We start from the raw sequence: 18,480 nt of genomic DNA on the forward strand, positions 1-18,480 counted from the left end.
GCTTCCCGTGTGAGCAGGGTGATGTGCCGACGCCTGATCGGCCGGGGCATAGGCCTGCTAGACGAGTGCCGATTGCCATTGATTGGCGCCCATCTACTTGTAAAGCACTGAGAAAATGGTGGCCAAGTAAAGTGAGAGGTCAGACAAGAAGGGGTTAACGTGTTCCCCAGCGCCGGTCTGCAGCTGGTTACTACAACTCCCAGCGGAGCCGCCTGATTTGTAGATGAGCTAAATATTTCCTGCAGCTTCTGGGAACTATAAATATCCGGCCTCCATTATTCTTTATTACGACAGCCGCTTGAAGCCCCCTGGGAGCCGCGGGGATGGCTGTCGCCCGCGGGCTGCTCCCTGTCCCCGTTAAATATGCGCATACATTACAGTCAGAGTGTTGTCACACGCCATTGTCACACTATGCATCACTTTACTCCCGGCCCCAAGATCTACGCATTAACCCTTCGCGGCGGCACACTGAAGAGGCAGGAGGCGCGAGATCAAGTGTTACCTGACTTGTACCATCTAGTAGGATTATAGACCCTAACGTTTAACCCCTTAGTGATGCGGCCTGCAGGTGGAATGAACAAAGGAAGCATTTTGGCAATTCTTTTGCTTTATGTTGTTTCTAATCTCCTGCTGTGTGCGATAAAAGGGCCTCCAGTTCATTGTGGGCTTTGTTTTTAAAAAAGATGGAAAAGTGTGGAATTTGTTTGTTTTTTTTCCACACTTAGCACCGCTCCTCTGAAACGCGCTACCAAAAACTATCCGGCCAATCCCAGACCCACAGAACTTCAGACGTGTTCTAAAAAAGCCTCTCTTCAGGGAGGCATACCATAACCCCTAAACCAAACCCCCCTGATAACATGCTCCCTGACCTACTGACTGCAGTCCCTGCTAGCCACCATCAACTGCCCCTGAGGTCATACTGATCCTGCCATCACACTGCTAAATGTCTGACCATTGTCTGTATATAGCATCCCTCACTCTCCAGCCCCCCATACCGTACACATCACCAGCCCCCCCCCATGCCGGGCACATCTCCAGCCCCCCATGCCGGGCACATCTCCAGCCCCCCATGCCGGGCACATCTCCAGCCCCCCATGCCGGGCACATCTCCAGCCCCCCATGCCGGGCACATCTCCAGCCCCCCATGCCGGGCACATCTCCAGCCCCCCAATACCGTGCACATCTCCAGCCCCCCATACCGTACACATCACCAGCCCCCCCCCCCCCCCCCCCCATACCGTACACATCACCAGCCCCCCCCCCCCCCCCCCATACCGTACACATTACCAGCCCCCCCCCCATACCGTACACATCACCAGCCCCCCCCCCATACCGTACACATCACCAGCCCCCCCCCCCATACCGTACACATCACCAGCCCCCCCCCCCCATACCGTACACATCACCAGCCCCCCCCCCCCCATACCGTGCACATCACCAGCCCCCCCCCCATACCGTGCACATCACCAGCCCCCCCCCATACCGCGCACATCTCCAGCCCCCCCATACCGCGCACATCTCCAGCCCCCCCATACCGCGCACATCTCCAGCCCCCCCCTACCGCGCACATCTCCACCCCCCCCCATACCGTGCACATCACACCCCCCCCCTACCGTGCACATCTCCAGCCCCCATACCGCGCACATCTCCAGCCCCCCATACCGCGCACATCTCCAGCCCTTTACCTTCTGTATCCCCCCATTACTTGTAGTATGTAAGCTCGTTGGAGCCCCGCACCCCTATTGTTTCCATCAGCTGATTACTATGTGTTATAGGAATAAGTCCTATTCCAGTAGATTTCACTGGTCTGCTCCAGATTGGTTATAATGAGAAGCTTCATGCATGAATATATGTATTTGGACTCAGGGGTGCTCCCTGTGAGCCCCCATACCCTTCTGGTACACTACAGTTATACTGAATATGACGCACCAATTACATGCATACCCTTCCAACATCACAACACCTCCTGATTGGCCTAGTATGTAATGATGCTGCTGATTAACATATGTTTACACCCCAGGTGTATGTCGCTATGTGAACACGGGATTTACAGGAAACACAACTAGAATAGACTATCAATGTCTGCCTGGACTAAGGAACCCAAGGGAGGAGATAAGGAGCAGCCCCCCCCCCCCCCCTCTTATGAGCGGAGGGCGTCACAGGACCTTGTAGAACTTGTGTAGGAGTATATTTCAGGATACCAGCACAAGAATGAACCAGTTAACCATTTCACTGCTAGCTATTTTGTATGAAGGCGGATATATGAATATATATATATATACATTTACATAGGCTGCTGTAAGAAACCCATTTACATTATGATCACTACAACATGTGTTATTTCCGCTGCGGGATATGTTGGCGCTATATAAATAAAGATGATTATTCTTTGCCATGTTCTCTGCCCCTGTAGGGGGTCCCTATGATGCTCTGATAATACACTGCAGCACTGTGTACTGTCATCGGAGGGGCGCCCTCCCTCTGTCAGTCTCTGCCGCCTCCTACTGCGGATGATGCGGGTTCAGCTTCTGAGCGTGCGCCATCTATAGGACACAAGTGTATGCCCATTTGTGGAAAGTCCTTCCCAGTCATTTACGCCCGGGCGGGCAGGGATTACATTCTTCTGTTCCCAGGACAATATTTGTGGGGTGGGGTATTACTTGGTGCCATCCTTTTCCCTGATTCCGCCATCGATTTGCCTGTTCCCAGCGTCTTGGACTGCTGATTCGCCTCCAGGCCAAGTAAAAACAAGGGAAGGAGGGGGATGCTGCGGTTATTCTGCGGCCGGCGCTATCAGGCGACACCACCCTTATATAGTTTTTTTTTCTGCTGTACAACTTTCATTTTTTCCCGAAGACCTTTAATCTGTTTCCTCCGTCTCCTGACCGCCGTACCTCTATTTTTCCATCGGCCTATCGCGGCTCGTTCTTTGTGTGACGTCCCGTAGATTGTCGTACATGTCACTCTTTGATTGCTCCTTATTACATTTTTTCTTGGAGACAGGCTGGACAAAAAAGTGCATTTCTTTCATTGTGTATTAATTATGCTTTCTGAGGCCTTGCACCGTGCGGGGTAAACGTGTTACTTTGATAGATCGGACTTCTATGGACGCAGTGATGCCAAGCAGGTATTTTTGTTTTATTTACATTTCTTTATTATAAATATGACAAAAGGGTTTTATTTTCAAAACTTTTCTGACCGTTTTATTTTTTTTAAATAAAACTTTTTTAAACTTATTTTTTTAACATATTTTTTTAGCCCCCAGAGGGCAGAAGAATGCTAATTGCATTACATTATACTGCTATCTGGCATGCGATCTATCCAGCCACACCACAGGCATGGCTCATGAGCAATCTGCAATGATAGCCCTCGGGCCTCTCAGAAGGTCATGCAGAAACTGAGATATCCTGCATCAGTTTCCTCGCCCCTTCCTCCCTCTCCCCTTCCTCCCTCTCCCCTTCCTCCCTCTCCCCTTCCTCCCTCTCCCCTTCCTCCCTCTCCCCTTCCTCCCTCTCCCCTTCCTCCCTCTCCCCTTCCTCCCTCTCCCCTTCCTCCCTCTCCCCTTCCTCCCTCTCCCCTTCCTCCCTCTCCCCTTCCTCCCTCTCCCCTTCCTCCCTCTCCCCTTCCTCCCTCTCCCCTTCCTCCCTCTCCCCTTCCTCCCTCTCCCCTTCCTCCCTCTCCCCTTCCTCCCTCTCCCCTTCCTCCCTCTCCCCTTCCTCCCTCTCCCCTTCCTCCCTCTCCCCTTCCTCCCTCTCCCCTTCCTCCCTCTCCCCTTCCTCCCTCTCCCCTTCCTCCCTCTCCCCTTCCTCCCTCTCCCCTTCCTCCCTCTCCCCTTCCTCCCTCTCCCCTTGACACTGAGATATCCTGCATCAGTTTCCTCGCCCCTCCTGCCTCTCGCCCCTCCTGCCTCTCGCCCCTCCTGCCTCTCGCCTGTCCTCTCTACCTCGTACTGTCTCTCGCTCCTCCTGCCTCTCGCCTGTCCTCTCTACCTCGTACTGTCTCTCGCCCCTCCTGCCTCTCGCCTGTCCTCTCTACCTCGTACTGTCTCTCGCCCCTCCTGCCTCTCGCCTGTCCTCTCTACCTCGTACTGTCTCTCGCCCCTCCTGCCTCTCGCCTGTCCTCTCTACCTCGTACTGTCTCTCGCCCCTCCTGCCTCTCGCCTGTCCTCTCTACCTCGTACTGTCTCTCAATCCATACTGATTGGTAAGGGACACAGTTTCTAAGCATTTCTAGGCTACTAGAAGGTGAAGATGGCACTTTCCCATGTTCCAAGGAATGGATAAAACTTTTTGGCACGAGGACTTTGTATTTACTGGTAAGGTTTTCTTTCTGTTGATACCTGATGTTTGGGGTTGATTAGCAGAGATTCTATAAAGCTGAACATTGTATAGAGCGTTTCTTGAGACCCATCGAGCGGACTGCTACTCCCAGAGACCACATTGCCCTGTCATTGCACATCTACCTGTCATTGCCTGCCGGCCTCTTCTGTTGCTATAACTCCCAACATGTGAGCTTGTAGTACCTGCTGCTTCGTAGGGGACATGGCTGATAAAAGTGCTGTCATGAGAGGGGGCTGCACGCGGCCCACTAAACCTGCCTAATAGGAATTGTATAGCCGGAGAGAGTTGGCCGTGTTTATTGTATGCTGCTGGACAAATCCCTGTGCGACTACAGAATAACAGCAGTAATGTATTTCTTACAGCCAGGTCCCGCTCTTTGTGCAAATTCATCAAAAATGGAGGAAGCTTTATGTGGGCGAGTGCCAAGGACCGGGCGTGCGCACAGACTTTGAGATGGTGCATTTGCGGAAAGTGCCGAATCAGTACACCCATCTTTCAGGACTTCTGGACATCTTCAAGTCCAAAATTGTACGTATGTCGTTTCCTTGTACTGTGAGTACGTGGATCCCTAATGACATTAATTAATCTACATGAAAGGAAATGAATAAAGTTTCATCTGCGCTTAAGAATGTCAGTCTGAACAGGAGTTAACTGGCTTAAGCTGATTTTCTTGTAAGTGAGGATAGGATGTTGAGTGTCAGAGATTGAACCCAGGACGTCCTGTACTGCGGTCAGTAGCTCTCCCTGCTGAGCCATCCAGCCTTTAGACAGTTCCCATGCATGACTCTGCCTTGTTCCCAGATCCTACAAACCCAGTACCTGTTCCAGCTCTGCCCATGTATCCCAGTTAAACCTTTTCAGGAGAACACATTTGCCAGAATACAGCAACCACCCCCCCTTTAGTAAATTGGCAGGGTCAAGATGAGTTTGTGGTGGAAGAAATCCTTGATTCCAGAAGGCACAGAGGAAGATAATAGTATCTAGTGCAGTGGCAGGGATACGAGCCAGAGGAGAACTCCTGGGAGACGGACCAAAATGTGCATGTTCCAAAGACCTTGTGCTCCTGTACTCCACTCCGTAGCTCTCCCTGCTGAGCCATCCAGCCCTTGGACAGTTCCCATGCATGACTCTTTGCCTTGTTCCCAGATTCTGCAAACCCAGTACCTGTTCTAGCTCCGCCAAGCTCCTGATTAGGCTCACTATAAAAGCCTTGTCCTGCCACTCCCTCTGTGCGTGATTATTGTGCTCCACAGCCATAGTCCATCTCCATTACCTGCTATGCTACAAACGAACTGAGACCTCCTGTTAGCAACCTGCCATTCCCCCTGACAATACCTGCCTCCTCCCTTGTCCTGCACACTAGTCCTACCATTGCTGACTCCTGGCTCTCCCCTGACTACTCTGTAGATCTGCACGGCTACTACACCTGCGGTTCTAACCCAGTGCCAGAAACGCTACATTGAGGATGTTGTCGGCCATTCCTGATGTGATGATAAACTGCCTTTGTCACCCATCTGCAGACTTCATTCTAGTATATGGAGTGTGAGGGATTAGCGTTAGGATAGGTAGCAGCGTGGGCATCCACAGCCAGAGACAGTGACACAAGGAATAAAGTTTAAAGTCCCGGCTTCGCCTGGGTTTATTGCAGCAAAAGTACAGCAAAACAAGCCTTAACTGCAGGCCTACAGAAAGTAACCCCTGCTCGTCTGGGCACTCACTATACGTAGATCGGCCCTGACTACTCACTTAGAAAAAACACTGCTTGCTGCGCACAGCCAGTCTGGTCCTCAGACCTGCAGAGGTCCCAGCACACTCTCTGCAAGACCTACAGGCCCAGGCTTTATAAGGCCTGGTACCAGCCTCACCTGGTACGTGGGAGTGGCCATCCCACCCTTCACTTTGACCACTCCAGGAAAAGCCGGCCCGGATTATGTGGCTTGGAGCCACTACATGGACTACAACGTGTCAGTAACTTAGTGTTACTGACACCATACTGCCGGCTTCCTCCACCGAGCCCAGGCCGCTCGCTGGCACGTATCTGCCCAGGTGCTCCCTAACGCCTCATATGAGAGCATCCTAGGCGAAATATATCTGCCCTCCAGCACTCTGCCGGTCACCGTCTCACAGGAGACATTACCTTGTTGTTTCTTCCCATTCCTGTAGTCATGCCCTGCAACTGCTGACTGCTTGTATAAGTACACGAGAGATGCACACCTACAGAAGAGCTTTCACTTAGAGATAAATCCGCCAGACTCCTGCCATCCAGAGAGGGTATGAACGGTAATTGGTAAGCTGATTGTTCCTTCTATAGTTCCTGCAGGCATAAAAACTGAATGACGATCAGCCCTTGCAAACAGGCAATATCCTCTATGAATGATGGCCGCTTTACTATGAATGGGGGCGGGCTGGAACGATCCCCGCTTTGCCCCATTCACTAAATAATGATTGCTTCTGTGTAAAAGAACAGAAACGACCACCGCTGGCACGGCCTGTTGGGCATCTGTGCCTGATAGGTTGTCCTGTGTAAAGGCGCCCACAGTTTGTCTTTAAAGGGGATGTCTGGTTTAGAAAAACAATTTTCCTACACACTCTGTGGGAATTGTAACCGGAGGGGCCTTCAGTTCAGGATCCTCATCGATTAGCCAAAAAGAACAGAGAGCCCAGTGACTTGTATAGAAACTGTGTAATGCTTCATTTTCCCTGTGGAGGCGCTGCTGGGAAATTAAAAACTTGCTGTTAGGATTCTCCATGGCAGTCCCGGCATAGAGAGACTTTGTGATCTGCATGTTAAAGCATTTTTCTGATCCCTTTTTAAGAGTTTTTCTTGCTACAGACCATTACGACATATCACTACGGTAGTATATGCATTCAGTGTCTAATCTTTGGGGATCTAACTTCCAGGATCCTCATTGCTGACTAACAAAACTGCTTACTATGCTAAGATGTGTGATCCATGGGGGTCTGATCACTAGGACTCCCACAGCGGTCTAGAACAAAGAGACCACAGCCCCATCATTTTTCCTTTATGCAGCGCTTGGCCAGGCCAGTTCATAGAATCCTAGTTCGGTAGAGTTGTAAGGGACCTCTAGAGTCATCAGGTCCATACAACCACAGAATGGTAGAGTTAGAAGAGGCCTCCAGTCATCAGGTCCATACAACCACAGAATGGTAGAGTTAGAAGAGGCCTCCAGAGTCATCAGGTCCATATAATCCTGGACTGGTAAAGTTGGAAGGGGCCTCCGGGGTCATCAGGTCCAACCCCCTGCTCAGTGCAGGATCACTAAATCATCCCAGACAGATGTCTGTCCGGCCTCTAAAGACTTCCATTGAAGGAGAACTCCCCACCTCCCGTGGCAACCTGCTCCACTCACTGATCCCCCTCACTGTCTAATATCTCATCTGTGTCTCCTCCCTTTCAGTTTCATCCCATTGCTTCTAGTCTTTCCTTGTGCAGATGACAATAGGGCTGATCCCTCTGCACTGTGACAGCCCTTCAGATATTTGTAGACCGCTATTAAGTCTCCTCTCAGCCTTCCCTTCTGCTAAACATTCCCAGATCCTTTACCCGTTCCTCATAGGACATGATTTGTAGACCGCTCACCATCTTGGTAACTCTTCTCTGAACTTGCTCCAGTTTGTCTATGTCTATTATAAAGTGGGGGCCCAGAACTGGCCCCAGTATTCCAGATGAGGTCTGACTAAAGAAGAGTTCTAAGAGGCTATCTGCTATGTACCTGGTTAGAGGCACACCTTAGCTTTACACTAACTCAGTATCTCTGGGATTACAAATTTGGAGGAGCATTAACTAATGATATTCCGACACTAATGGCATGGCCTAGCGATGTACCGACACTGATGGCATGGCCTAGCGATGTACCAACACTGATGGCATGGCCTAGCGATGTACCAACAGTGGTGGCATGGCCCAGCGATTTACCGACAGTGATGGCATGGCCTAGCGATGTACCAACAGTGGTGGCATGGCCCAGCGATGTACCGACAGTAATGGCATGGCCCAGCGATATACCGACAGTGGTGGCATGGCCTAGCGATGTACCGACAGTGGTGGCATGGCCTAGCGATGTACCGACAGTGATGGCATGGCCCAGCGATATACCGACAGTGGTGGCATGGCCTAGCAATGTACCGACAGTGGTGGCATGGCCTAGCGATGTACCGACAGTGGTGGCATGGCCTAGCGATGTACCGACAGTGGTGGCATGGCCTAGCGATGTACCGACAGTGATGGCATGGCCCAGCGATATACCGACAGTGGTGGCATGGCCTAGCGATATACCGACAGTGGAGGCATGGCCTAGCGATGTACCGACAGTGATGGCATGGCCCAGCAATATACCGACAGTGCTGGCATGGCCTAGCGATGTACCGACAGTGGTGGCATGGCCCAGCGATGTACCGACAGTGATGGCATGGCCCAGCGATGTACCGACAGTGGCGGCATGGCCCAGCGATGTACCGACAGTGGCGGCATGGCCCAGCGATGTACCGACAGTGGCGGCATGGCCCAGCGATGTACCGACAGTGATGGCATGGCCCAGCGATGTACCGACAGTGGCGGCATGGCCCAGCGATGTACCGACAGTGGCGGCATGGCCCAGCGATGTACCGACAGTGGCGGCATGGCCCAGCGATGTACCGACAGTGGCGGCATGGCCCAGCGATGTACCGACAGTGGCGGCATGGCCCAGCGATGTACCGACAGTGGCGGCATGGCCCAGCGATGTACCGACAGTGGCGGCATGGCCCAGCGATGTACCGACAGTGGCGGCATGGCCCAGCGATGTACCGACAGTGGCGGCATGGCCCAGCGATGTACCGACAGTGGCGGCATGGCCCAGCGATGTACCGACAGTGGCGGCATGGCCCAGCGATGTACCGACAGTGGCGGCATGGCCCAGCGATGTACCGACAGTGGCGGCATGGCCCAGCGATGTACCGACAGTGGTGGCATGGCCCAGCGATGTACCGACAGTGTCTGAACCGTGTTTTCACTAGTTTGTTGGCTTAAAAAAGACCTTGTTTGTAGGTCGAAATGTCGCCTCTTTTAAAACTGTGGAACAATAAAATATGCTCCTTTAATCAAGAAGCTTTTGTTTCGCATCATTACATGCTGCCACAGCTTTGCTAGTGTATTGGAATACCGACAGTGATGGCATGGTCTAGCGATATACTGACAGCAATGGCATTTACCTAGCGATATATCGACAGTGATGGCATGGCCTAGCGATATACAGTACCCACAGTGATGGCATGGTCTAGCGATATGAGCCTCGTGTGGTGCAGAGTGTAAGCTCTCACCTACGACCTGGAGGTTGCAAGTTCGATTCCCACATGAATCAGGTAGCCGGCTCAAGGTTGACTCAGCCTTCCATCCTTCCGAGGTCGGAAAAATGAGAACCCAGCTTGGTGGGGGGTAATAAGTAATAATTACCTGAAAGCGCTGCGGAATAAGTTGGCGCTATACAAATACCATGATTTGATTTTTTTTTTTTTTTTTTTGATATACAGTACCGACAGTGATGGCATGGCCTAGCGATATACAGTACCGACAGTGATGGCATGGTCTAGCGATATACAGTACCGACAGTGATGGCATGGCCTAGCGATATACAGTACCGACAGTGATGGCATGGCCTAGCGATATACAGTACCGATAGTGATGGCATGGCCTAGCGATATACAGTACCGACAGTGATGGCATGGCCTAGCGATATACAGTACCGACAGTGATGGCATGGCCTAGCGATATACAGTACCGACAGTGATGGCATGGCCTAGCGATATACAGTACCGACAGCGATGGCATGGCCTAGCGATATACAGTACCGACAGCGATGGCATGGCTTAGTGATATACTGACAGCAATGGCATTTACCTAGCGATATATCGACAGTGATGGCATGGCCTAGCGATATACAGTACCCACAGTGATGGCACGGCCTGGTGATATACCGACGGTGATGGCACGACCTGGTGATATACCCACAGTGATGGCATTTACTTAGCGATATATCAACAGTGATGGCATGGCCTAGCGATATACAGTACCGACAGTGATGGCACGGCCTAGTTGATATGCCGACAGCGATTGCATGGCCTAGTGATATACTGACAGCAATGGCATTTACTTAGCGATATATCGACAGTGATGGCATGGCCTAGCGATATACAGTACCGACGGTGAAGGCACGGCCTGGTGATATACCGACGGTGATGGCACGGCCTGGTGATATACCGACGGTGATGGCACAGCCTGGTGATATACCGACGGTGATGGCACAGCCTGGTGATATACCGACGGTGATGGCACGGCCTGGTGATATACCGACGGTGATGGCATTTACTTAGCGATATATCAACAGTGATGGCATGGCCTAGCGATATACAGTACCGACAGTGATGGAACGGCCTAGTTGATATGCCGACAGCGATTGCATGGCCTAGTGATATACTGACAGCAATGGCATTTACTTAGCGATATATCGTCGGTGATGGCATGGCCTAGCGATATACAGTACCGACAGTGATGGAACGGCCTAGTTGATATGCCGACAGCGATTGCATGGCCTAGTGATATACTGACAGCAATGGCATTTACCTAGCGATATATCAACAGTGATGGCATTTACTTAGCGATATACAGTACCGACAGTGATGGCATGGCCTAGCGATATACAGTACCGACAGTGATGGCACGGCCTAGTTGATATACCGACGGTGATGGCACGGCCTGGTGATATACCCACAGTGATTGCATGGCCTGGTGATATACCGACAGTGATGGCATTTACTTAGCGATATACAGTACCGACAGTGATGGCACGGCCTGGTGATATACCCACAGTGATGGCACGGCCTAGTGATATACTGACAGCAATGGCATTTACTTAGCGATATATCGACAGTGATGGCATGGCCTAGTTGATATACCGACAGTGATGGCACGGCCTAGTGATATACTGACAGCAATGGCATTTACTTAGCGATATATCGACAGTGATGGCATGGCCTAGCGGTATACAGTACCGACAGTGATGGCATGGCCTAGTTGATATACCGACGGTGATGGCATGGCCTGGTGATATACCCACAGTGATTGCATGGCCTGGTGATATACCCACAGTGATGGCATTTACTTAGCGATATACAGTACCCACAGTGATGGCACGGCCTGGTGATATACCGACGGTGATTGCATGGCCTGGTGATATACCCACAGTGATTGCATGGCCTGGTGATATACCGACAGTGATAGCATTTACTTAGCGATATATCGACAGTGATGGCATGGCCTAGCGATATACAGTACCGACAGTGATGGCATGGCCTAGCGATATACAGTACCGACAGTGATGGCATGGCCTAGCGATATACAGTACCCACAGTGATGGCATGGCCTAGCGATATACTGACAGCAATGGCATTTACCTAGCGATATATCGACAGTGATGGCACGGCCTGGTGATATACCCATGTTGTGTCTGTAAAACCACATTTATTTTCCACACACAATACACAGTTATTGATGGTTGAACTTGTGAGAAGTACAATGCCCAAGAAACTAAGGGAGAGTTTAGTTTACTGATCTTGGTGATGAGAGCTAAAATGTTAGTGTATGTGCAGAGCATTTAATGGGGGACAATGGCTAAGCAGTATGGTGACCCGTCCCAGAAACCCCCACAAGCCCAGAGATTGATATACGCTGATTAGAGTTTTCATCAATATTTTATCTCATGATGTCATAGTTTGGATTTATGATATGTCTATATGTAGGAAAAAACGATATATCTTCAATTCTCTGAAGTTAATCCATGTCTGTCTCTTCTACTTCTAGGGATGTCCACTTACTGCATTGCCTCCTGTGAACATCGCCATCCGCTTCACATATGTCCTACAAGACTGGCAGCAATATTTCTGGCCCCAGCAACCCCCAGGTTGGACACGCTCTTGCCTTCCGCTCACAAAGATATGATGATCACTTCCCAAAATGTTATCCCCCCCCCCCAGACATTTATGGCACATCCGTGAAAGATTGATAGATGCGGGTCCCACCTCTGCTCCTGACTCGCCCGGTGAGGCGACCAGCACATCCAGATGAAGAATGAATTGCAGAGTGGCGTCTCTCTATTCACTGCTGCGGGAGTTTCAGAAACAGCCAGCTGCTGCCGCCTCAACTGGCGGGTCTCGGAGTGGGGGACCACCACATACGTGCAGGTCCCAGAGGTGAGACCAGCATCTGTCAGTCAAGTGATAGCTTCAGTCCGCAAAAGTCCGTGCATCTCGGCTTATGCCTTTGGACGGCTACTGTAGTGTGATAGCAATCGTCACTCCATAGCGATATAAACAGGCTACGTAGGACGAAGACTCCTTCAAGCTCTTTACTGCATAATGAATCCACTGGACCTTTAGACCTTCAGTTTCCTTCTGCTACTTGATGTTCTTTTCTTGGCTTTCTTGTTTTGTTCTTTGCTTCATAATTTGAGATATGTTACACATGTAATGAAAGAAACAAAGAAACTGATTATCTACCTTACTAGACTGCATTACCATCCAGTTGTATGACTATCATTACCAGGGTTGTCAGGTTAAAGTCTTTGTCTGGATAATTACATAAATTAGTATTACAACCCCAATTCCAAAAAAGTAGGGTGCAGTGTAAAATGTAAATGTTAAGATGAGAAAAATGCAACAATTTGGAGAGCTCATCTCACTGTATTGTATTCACCGTAGAACATAGGACACATCAGAAGGCCAACGGGGGGCATTTTTTCATTTCATTTAAAAGAAATTAACTATTTTAGAAATCGGAGCAATACATTTCACAAGAGTCAGGACATGGGTAACAAAAGGCTGGAAAGGACAAAAGGGCACCATTGTAGGCATTTACTATAGGCCGCCTGGACAAGCAGAAGATATGGAGGAACTCTTTCTACATCAGATGGCCAAGCTCTCAAAGAAGCCCAACATAGTGACCATGGGAGATTTTACCCATCCAGACATTTGTTGGGAATCTCTCAGGTAAAAGTAATGGATCCAACAGATTCTTATCCGCACTTGGTGACAACTTTATCTTCCAGAAGGTAGAATAGGAAACAAGGGGATCTGCTATCTTGGACCTAATTCTTACCGACAGGGGGAAATGGATGAAGAAGTAAGGGTGGCCGGGACCTTAGGAGGCAGGGATCATGATATCCGTGGATGTTGGATAACAAGGGGAGGAGGACCTGAGAAGACTCAGACCTCAAGGGTGGATTTCAGAAAGACAGATTTCAATGAACTCAGAAAGAGGAAGAATCCAATGGCTGGATGTTCTTAAGGACAGAAATGTCCAAGAAGGTTGGGAAATATTGGGAAATGAGATTCTCAAAGCACAATCGTTACCAATCCCTAAAAGAAGGAAGAATGGGAAGCATTTAAAGAGACCCGGATGGATGAATACAGAACTTGTACACATGTTATAGAGGAAGAAAAATATGTTTATCAAATGGAAAGAGGGGGAAATATCTAAAGAAGGATATAATGGAGTCTGCAGAAACTGTAGGGCAAGTGTCAGAAAAGATAAAGCTGATAATGAACTGAGGCTTGTAAGAGAGGCCAAAAGCAATAAAAAAGGATTTGTGGGGGGGTCAAAAGAAAAGTCAAAGATGCTATTGGATGCTTACAAGATGAAAATGGTGAATTGGTTAAGAATGATGTTGAGAAGGCCGAACTTTTGAATTCCTATTTTGTATCTGTTTTCTCCCAGAAAGTAGATGGAACATCAGCTGATCTTCCCTGTGCTATTGGGGGAATAAAAGAATGCAGGCTATCTGTAAGCAGAGAGATGGTGAGGGTGTTAACATATAGCTAACTTACATGAATTCAAGTCTCAAGGCCCAGAGGAATTACATCCTAGGATGCTAAAGGAAGCAGAGGAGGTAATTGCTGAACCACTCGCTGGATTTTGTGAAAATTCCTACAGAACAGGAGAAGTCCCAGAAGATTGGAAAAGGGCAAATGTTGCCCCTATCTTCAAAAAAGGGAAGCAGTTAGACCCAGGAAACTACAGGCCTGTGAGCCTGACTTCTATACCGGGAAAGATCTGTGAACACATTATTAAACAGCATGTATGCAAGTACTTGGATGAGAATGGAGTAATTAACCAGAGCCAGCATGGGGTTGTAACAAACAAGTCATGCCAGACTAATCTAATTTCCTTCTATGACAGAATCACCGACTGGGTTGTTCAGGGAAATGCGGTGGATATAGTATATCTGGGATTTAGTAAAGCCTTTGACAACGTATCTCATACCATACTTATTGAAAAAATGACCAAATCTGGGATTGACACGGCAACTATTAGGTGGATTTACAGCTGGCTGAGTGATTGTACTAAAAGAGTGGTCATAAATGGCTTCATTTCCTACTGTAAGAATGTGTGAAAATATTTCAAAATCTTTTTTTTAAATTTGTATAGCACCAACTTATAATGCAGCGCCTTTAGGTAAATTATTTATTACCCCCTACCAACCTCGGAAGGATACGTCAACCTTGAGTCCGCTACCTGAACAATGTGGGGATTAAACTCGCAAGCTTGAAGTCGAGAGCTTAGGACTGTATTTCTGCTGCCTTAGCACTTTGCGCCACACAACGCTCTGTCCTGGGCCCAGTGGTGTTCAACATTTTTATAAATGATCTGGAGGAAGAAATTGTGGGAAACTGATCAAATTTGCTGATGATTTAAAGCTAGGAGGGATAGCTAACACTAGGGAAGAGAGAGGATTCAAAAAGATCTAGAAAAGCTTGCACAGTGGTCGGCAACTAACAGAATGGCATTTAACAAGGAGAAATGCCAAGTCCTACATCTGGGCAAAAAAAATGAAGAAAGCGCATACAGAATGGGAGGAATTGGGCTAAGTAGCAGCACATGTGAAAAAGACTTGGGTATACTAATAGATCACAGACTGAATGTGAGTCAACAATGTGATGCAGCAGCCAAAAAGGCAAACACAATTCTGGGATGTATTAAGAGAAGCATAGAGTCTAGATCATGTGAGGTCATTATCCCCTCTACTCTTCCTTAGTCAGACCTCATCTGGAATACTGGGTCCAGTTCTGGGCATCCCACTTTAAAAAAGACAGACAAACTGGAGCAAGTTCAGGGAAGAGTTACCAGGATGGTGAGCGGTCGGCAAATCATGTCCTATGAGGAACGGTTAAAGGATCTGGGATGTTTAGCAGAAGAGAAGGCTGAGAGGAGACTTAATAGCTGTCTACAAATATCTGAAGGGCTGTCACAGTGCAGAGGGATCAGCCCTATTCTCATCTGTACAAGGAAAGACTAGAAGCAATGGGATGAAACTGAAAGGGAGGCGACAGAGATTAGATATTAGACAGTGAGGGTGATCAATGAGTGGAACAGGTTGTCACGGGAGGTGGGGAGTTCTCCTTCAATGAAAGTGTTCAGACAAAGGCTGGACAGACATCTGTCTGGGATGATTTAGTGATTTCTGCATTGAGCAATTGGTTGGACCCGATGACCCTGGGGGTCCCTTCCAACTTTACCATTCTAGGATTTTTTGAAAAACAGCTGGAGGGTCAATTTTCTGCTAAGTCAAATGACTGTGTATAAAAAGAGCGTGTTAGAGAGGCCGAGTCTCTCACAAGCAAAGATGGTCAGAGGTTTTCCAATCTGTGAAAAAACTGCATCTAACATCGTGGAACAATTTAAAAAAAAATGTTCCTCATCGTAACATTGCGAAAACTTTGAATATCACACCATCCGCAGAAAATCATATCAAGATTCTGGAGAAATTCATGTGTACACGGGACAAGGCCGACAGTCAATATTGGATGCTGCATGATTGTGTAATACAAATCACTGCATGGACTCAAGAATACTTCCAGAAATCAGTCTGTGAACACAGCTCACCGTGCAAGCAACAAATACAAGTGTCCCGTATTGTGCAAAGAAGCCATATATCAACACAATCCGGAAATGTCGGCGTCTTCCAGCACCAAAGCTGATTTTACAATGGACTGAGGCAAAATGGAAAACTGTTCTGTGGTCAGATGAATTGAAGAATTGAAATTCATTCTTGAAACCACGGATGCCATGTCCTCCTGGCTTAAGAGGAGAGGAACCATCCAGCTTGTTATTAGCACACAGTCCTGCCTCTCTGATGGTATGGCGGTACATTAGTGCCTATAGCATGGGCAGCTTACACATCCTGACAGGCAATATAAATGCTGGCGGTATATAGAGGTTATAGAACAACATATGCCCCATCCAGACGTCTCTTTCAGGGAAGACCTTCTATATTTCAGCAAGACAATGCTAAAGCACATACTGCATCCATCACAACAACAAGGCTGCACAGAAGAGTACGGGGTGAACCGGTTACCTGCAGTCCAGACCTTCCACCATATACTGCAGCCATCACAACAGCTTCACCGGAGAAGAGTCCGGGGTGAACCGGCCGCCTGCAATCCAGACCTTCCACCATATCCTTCATCCATCACAACAGCAAGGCTGCACAGAAGAGTCTGGGGTGAACCGTCCGCCTGCAGTCCAGACCTTCCACCAAATACTACATCCATCACAACAGCTTCACAGGAGTAGAGTCCGGGGTGAACCGGCCGTTGCAGTCCAGACCTTCCACCATATACTGCACTCATCACAACAGCATGGCTTCACAGAAGAACAGTTCGGGGTAAACTGGCCGCCTGCAGTCCGAACCCTTCACCATATACTACATCCATCACAACAGCATGGCTCCACAGGAGAAGAGTCTGGGTTGAACCGGCCGCCTGCAGTCCAGACCTTCCATCAACATACTGCACCCATCACAACAGCTTCACAGGAGAAGAGTCCGGGGTGAGCCGGCCGCCTGCAGTCCGGACCTTCCACCACATACTACATCCATCACTACAGCATGGCTTCACGGAAGAGTCCGGGGTGAACCAGCCACCTGCAGTCCAGACCTTCTACCATATTCTGTATCCATCACAACAGCATCACAGGAGAAGAGTCCGGGGTGAACTGGCTGCCTGCATTCCAGACCTTCTACCATATACTGCATCCATCACAACAGCATCACAGGAGAAGAGTCCGGGGTGAACCGGTCGCCTGCAGTCCGGACCTTAACCCCCATACTACATCCATCACAGCAGCATGGCTTCGTAGGAGAAGATTCCAGGGTGAACCGGCCGCCTGCAGTCCGGAGCTTCCCCCACATACTACATCCATCACAGCAGCATGGCTTCACAGGAGAAGAGTCCGGGGTGAACCAGCCGCCTGCAGTCCAGACCTTCTACCATATACTGCATCCATCACAACAGCATCACAGGAGAAGAGTCCAGGGTGAACCGGCCGCCTGCAGTCCGGACCTTCCACCACATACTACATCCATCACAGCAGCATGGCTTCAGAGGAGAAGAGTCCGGGGGTGAACCGGCCTCCTGCAGTCTAGACTTTCGACCACATACTACATCCATCACAGCAGCATGGCTTCACAGGAGAAGATTCCAGGGTGAACCAGCTGCCTGCAGTCCGGACCTTCCACCACATACTACATCCATCACAGCAGCATGGCTTCACAGGAGAAGAGTCTGCGGTGAACCGGCCGCCTGCAGTCCGGAGCTTCCCCCACATACTACATCTATCACAGCATCCATCACAATTATTTTTGGAATGAGACAACTTTTTGTGCTCAAGAAACTTATGTGATCAAAAATTGCATGGCGAGTTCAGGTGAGCCCCAAGCTTTGGCCTAAGATGGTCAGAATATCATTGAGTGTTGCATGATTGTGGTAGATTGCAGTGATCACTGGGCTTATTTAGCACTCTATCCATATTGGATACTAATGTTGATATTCTGACCATCTTAGGCCAAAGCTTGGGGCTCACCTGAACTCGCCATGCAATGTTTGATCACATAAGTTTCTTGAGCACAAAAAGTTGTCTCATTCCAAAAATAATTTACCTTCTCATGATTTCTAAACTAATTGTACATCCATGCAAAACTTACACTTCTTTTATTATTTGACCTCCGAGTGCATAGGACCTTCACAGGCATTGATATTTTCCCATCTAGAAGGTGAGGGAACAAAATGAAAAACATCGAATCTTGTAGAGCAA

General features: G+C 49.0%; 1 protein-coding gene across 3 annotated transcripts in view; it reads left to right on the forward strand.

The window, feature by feature from the left end:
* Positions 1-18,480, forward strand: part of RAB3GAP1 (RAB3 GTPase activating protein catalytic subunit 1) — a 170,911-nt gene that overhangs the window by 61,142 nt on the left and 91,289 nt on the right. For all 3 annotated transcript variants that reach the window (XR_010786308.1, XM_066575141.1, XM_066575142.1), the window contains 2 exons: positions 4,703-4,868; positions 12,196-12,295. Coding sequence is in view for 2 of the 3 variants with exons in the window: in XM_066575141.1 (XP_066431238.1) it covers positions 4,703-4,868; positions 12,196-12,295 (266 nt within the window). In the remaining variant the exon portion in view is untranslated. The remainder of the gene's footprint in view (positions 1-4,702; positions 4,869-12,195; positions 12,296-18,480) is intronic.

This window comes from Eleutherodactylus coqui, chromosome 8, assembly GCF_035609145.1.
Source record: "Eleutherodactylus coqui strain aEleCoq1 chromosome 8, aEleCoq1.hap1, whole genome shotgun sequence".
Classification (NCBI taxonomy): domain Eukaryota; kingdom Metazoa; phylum Chordata; class Amphibia; order Anura; family Eleutherodactylidae; genus Eleutherodactylus; species Eleutherodactylus coqui.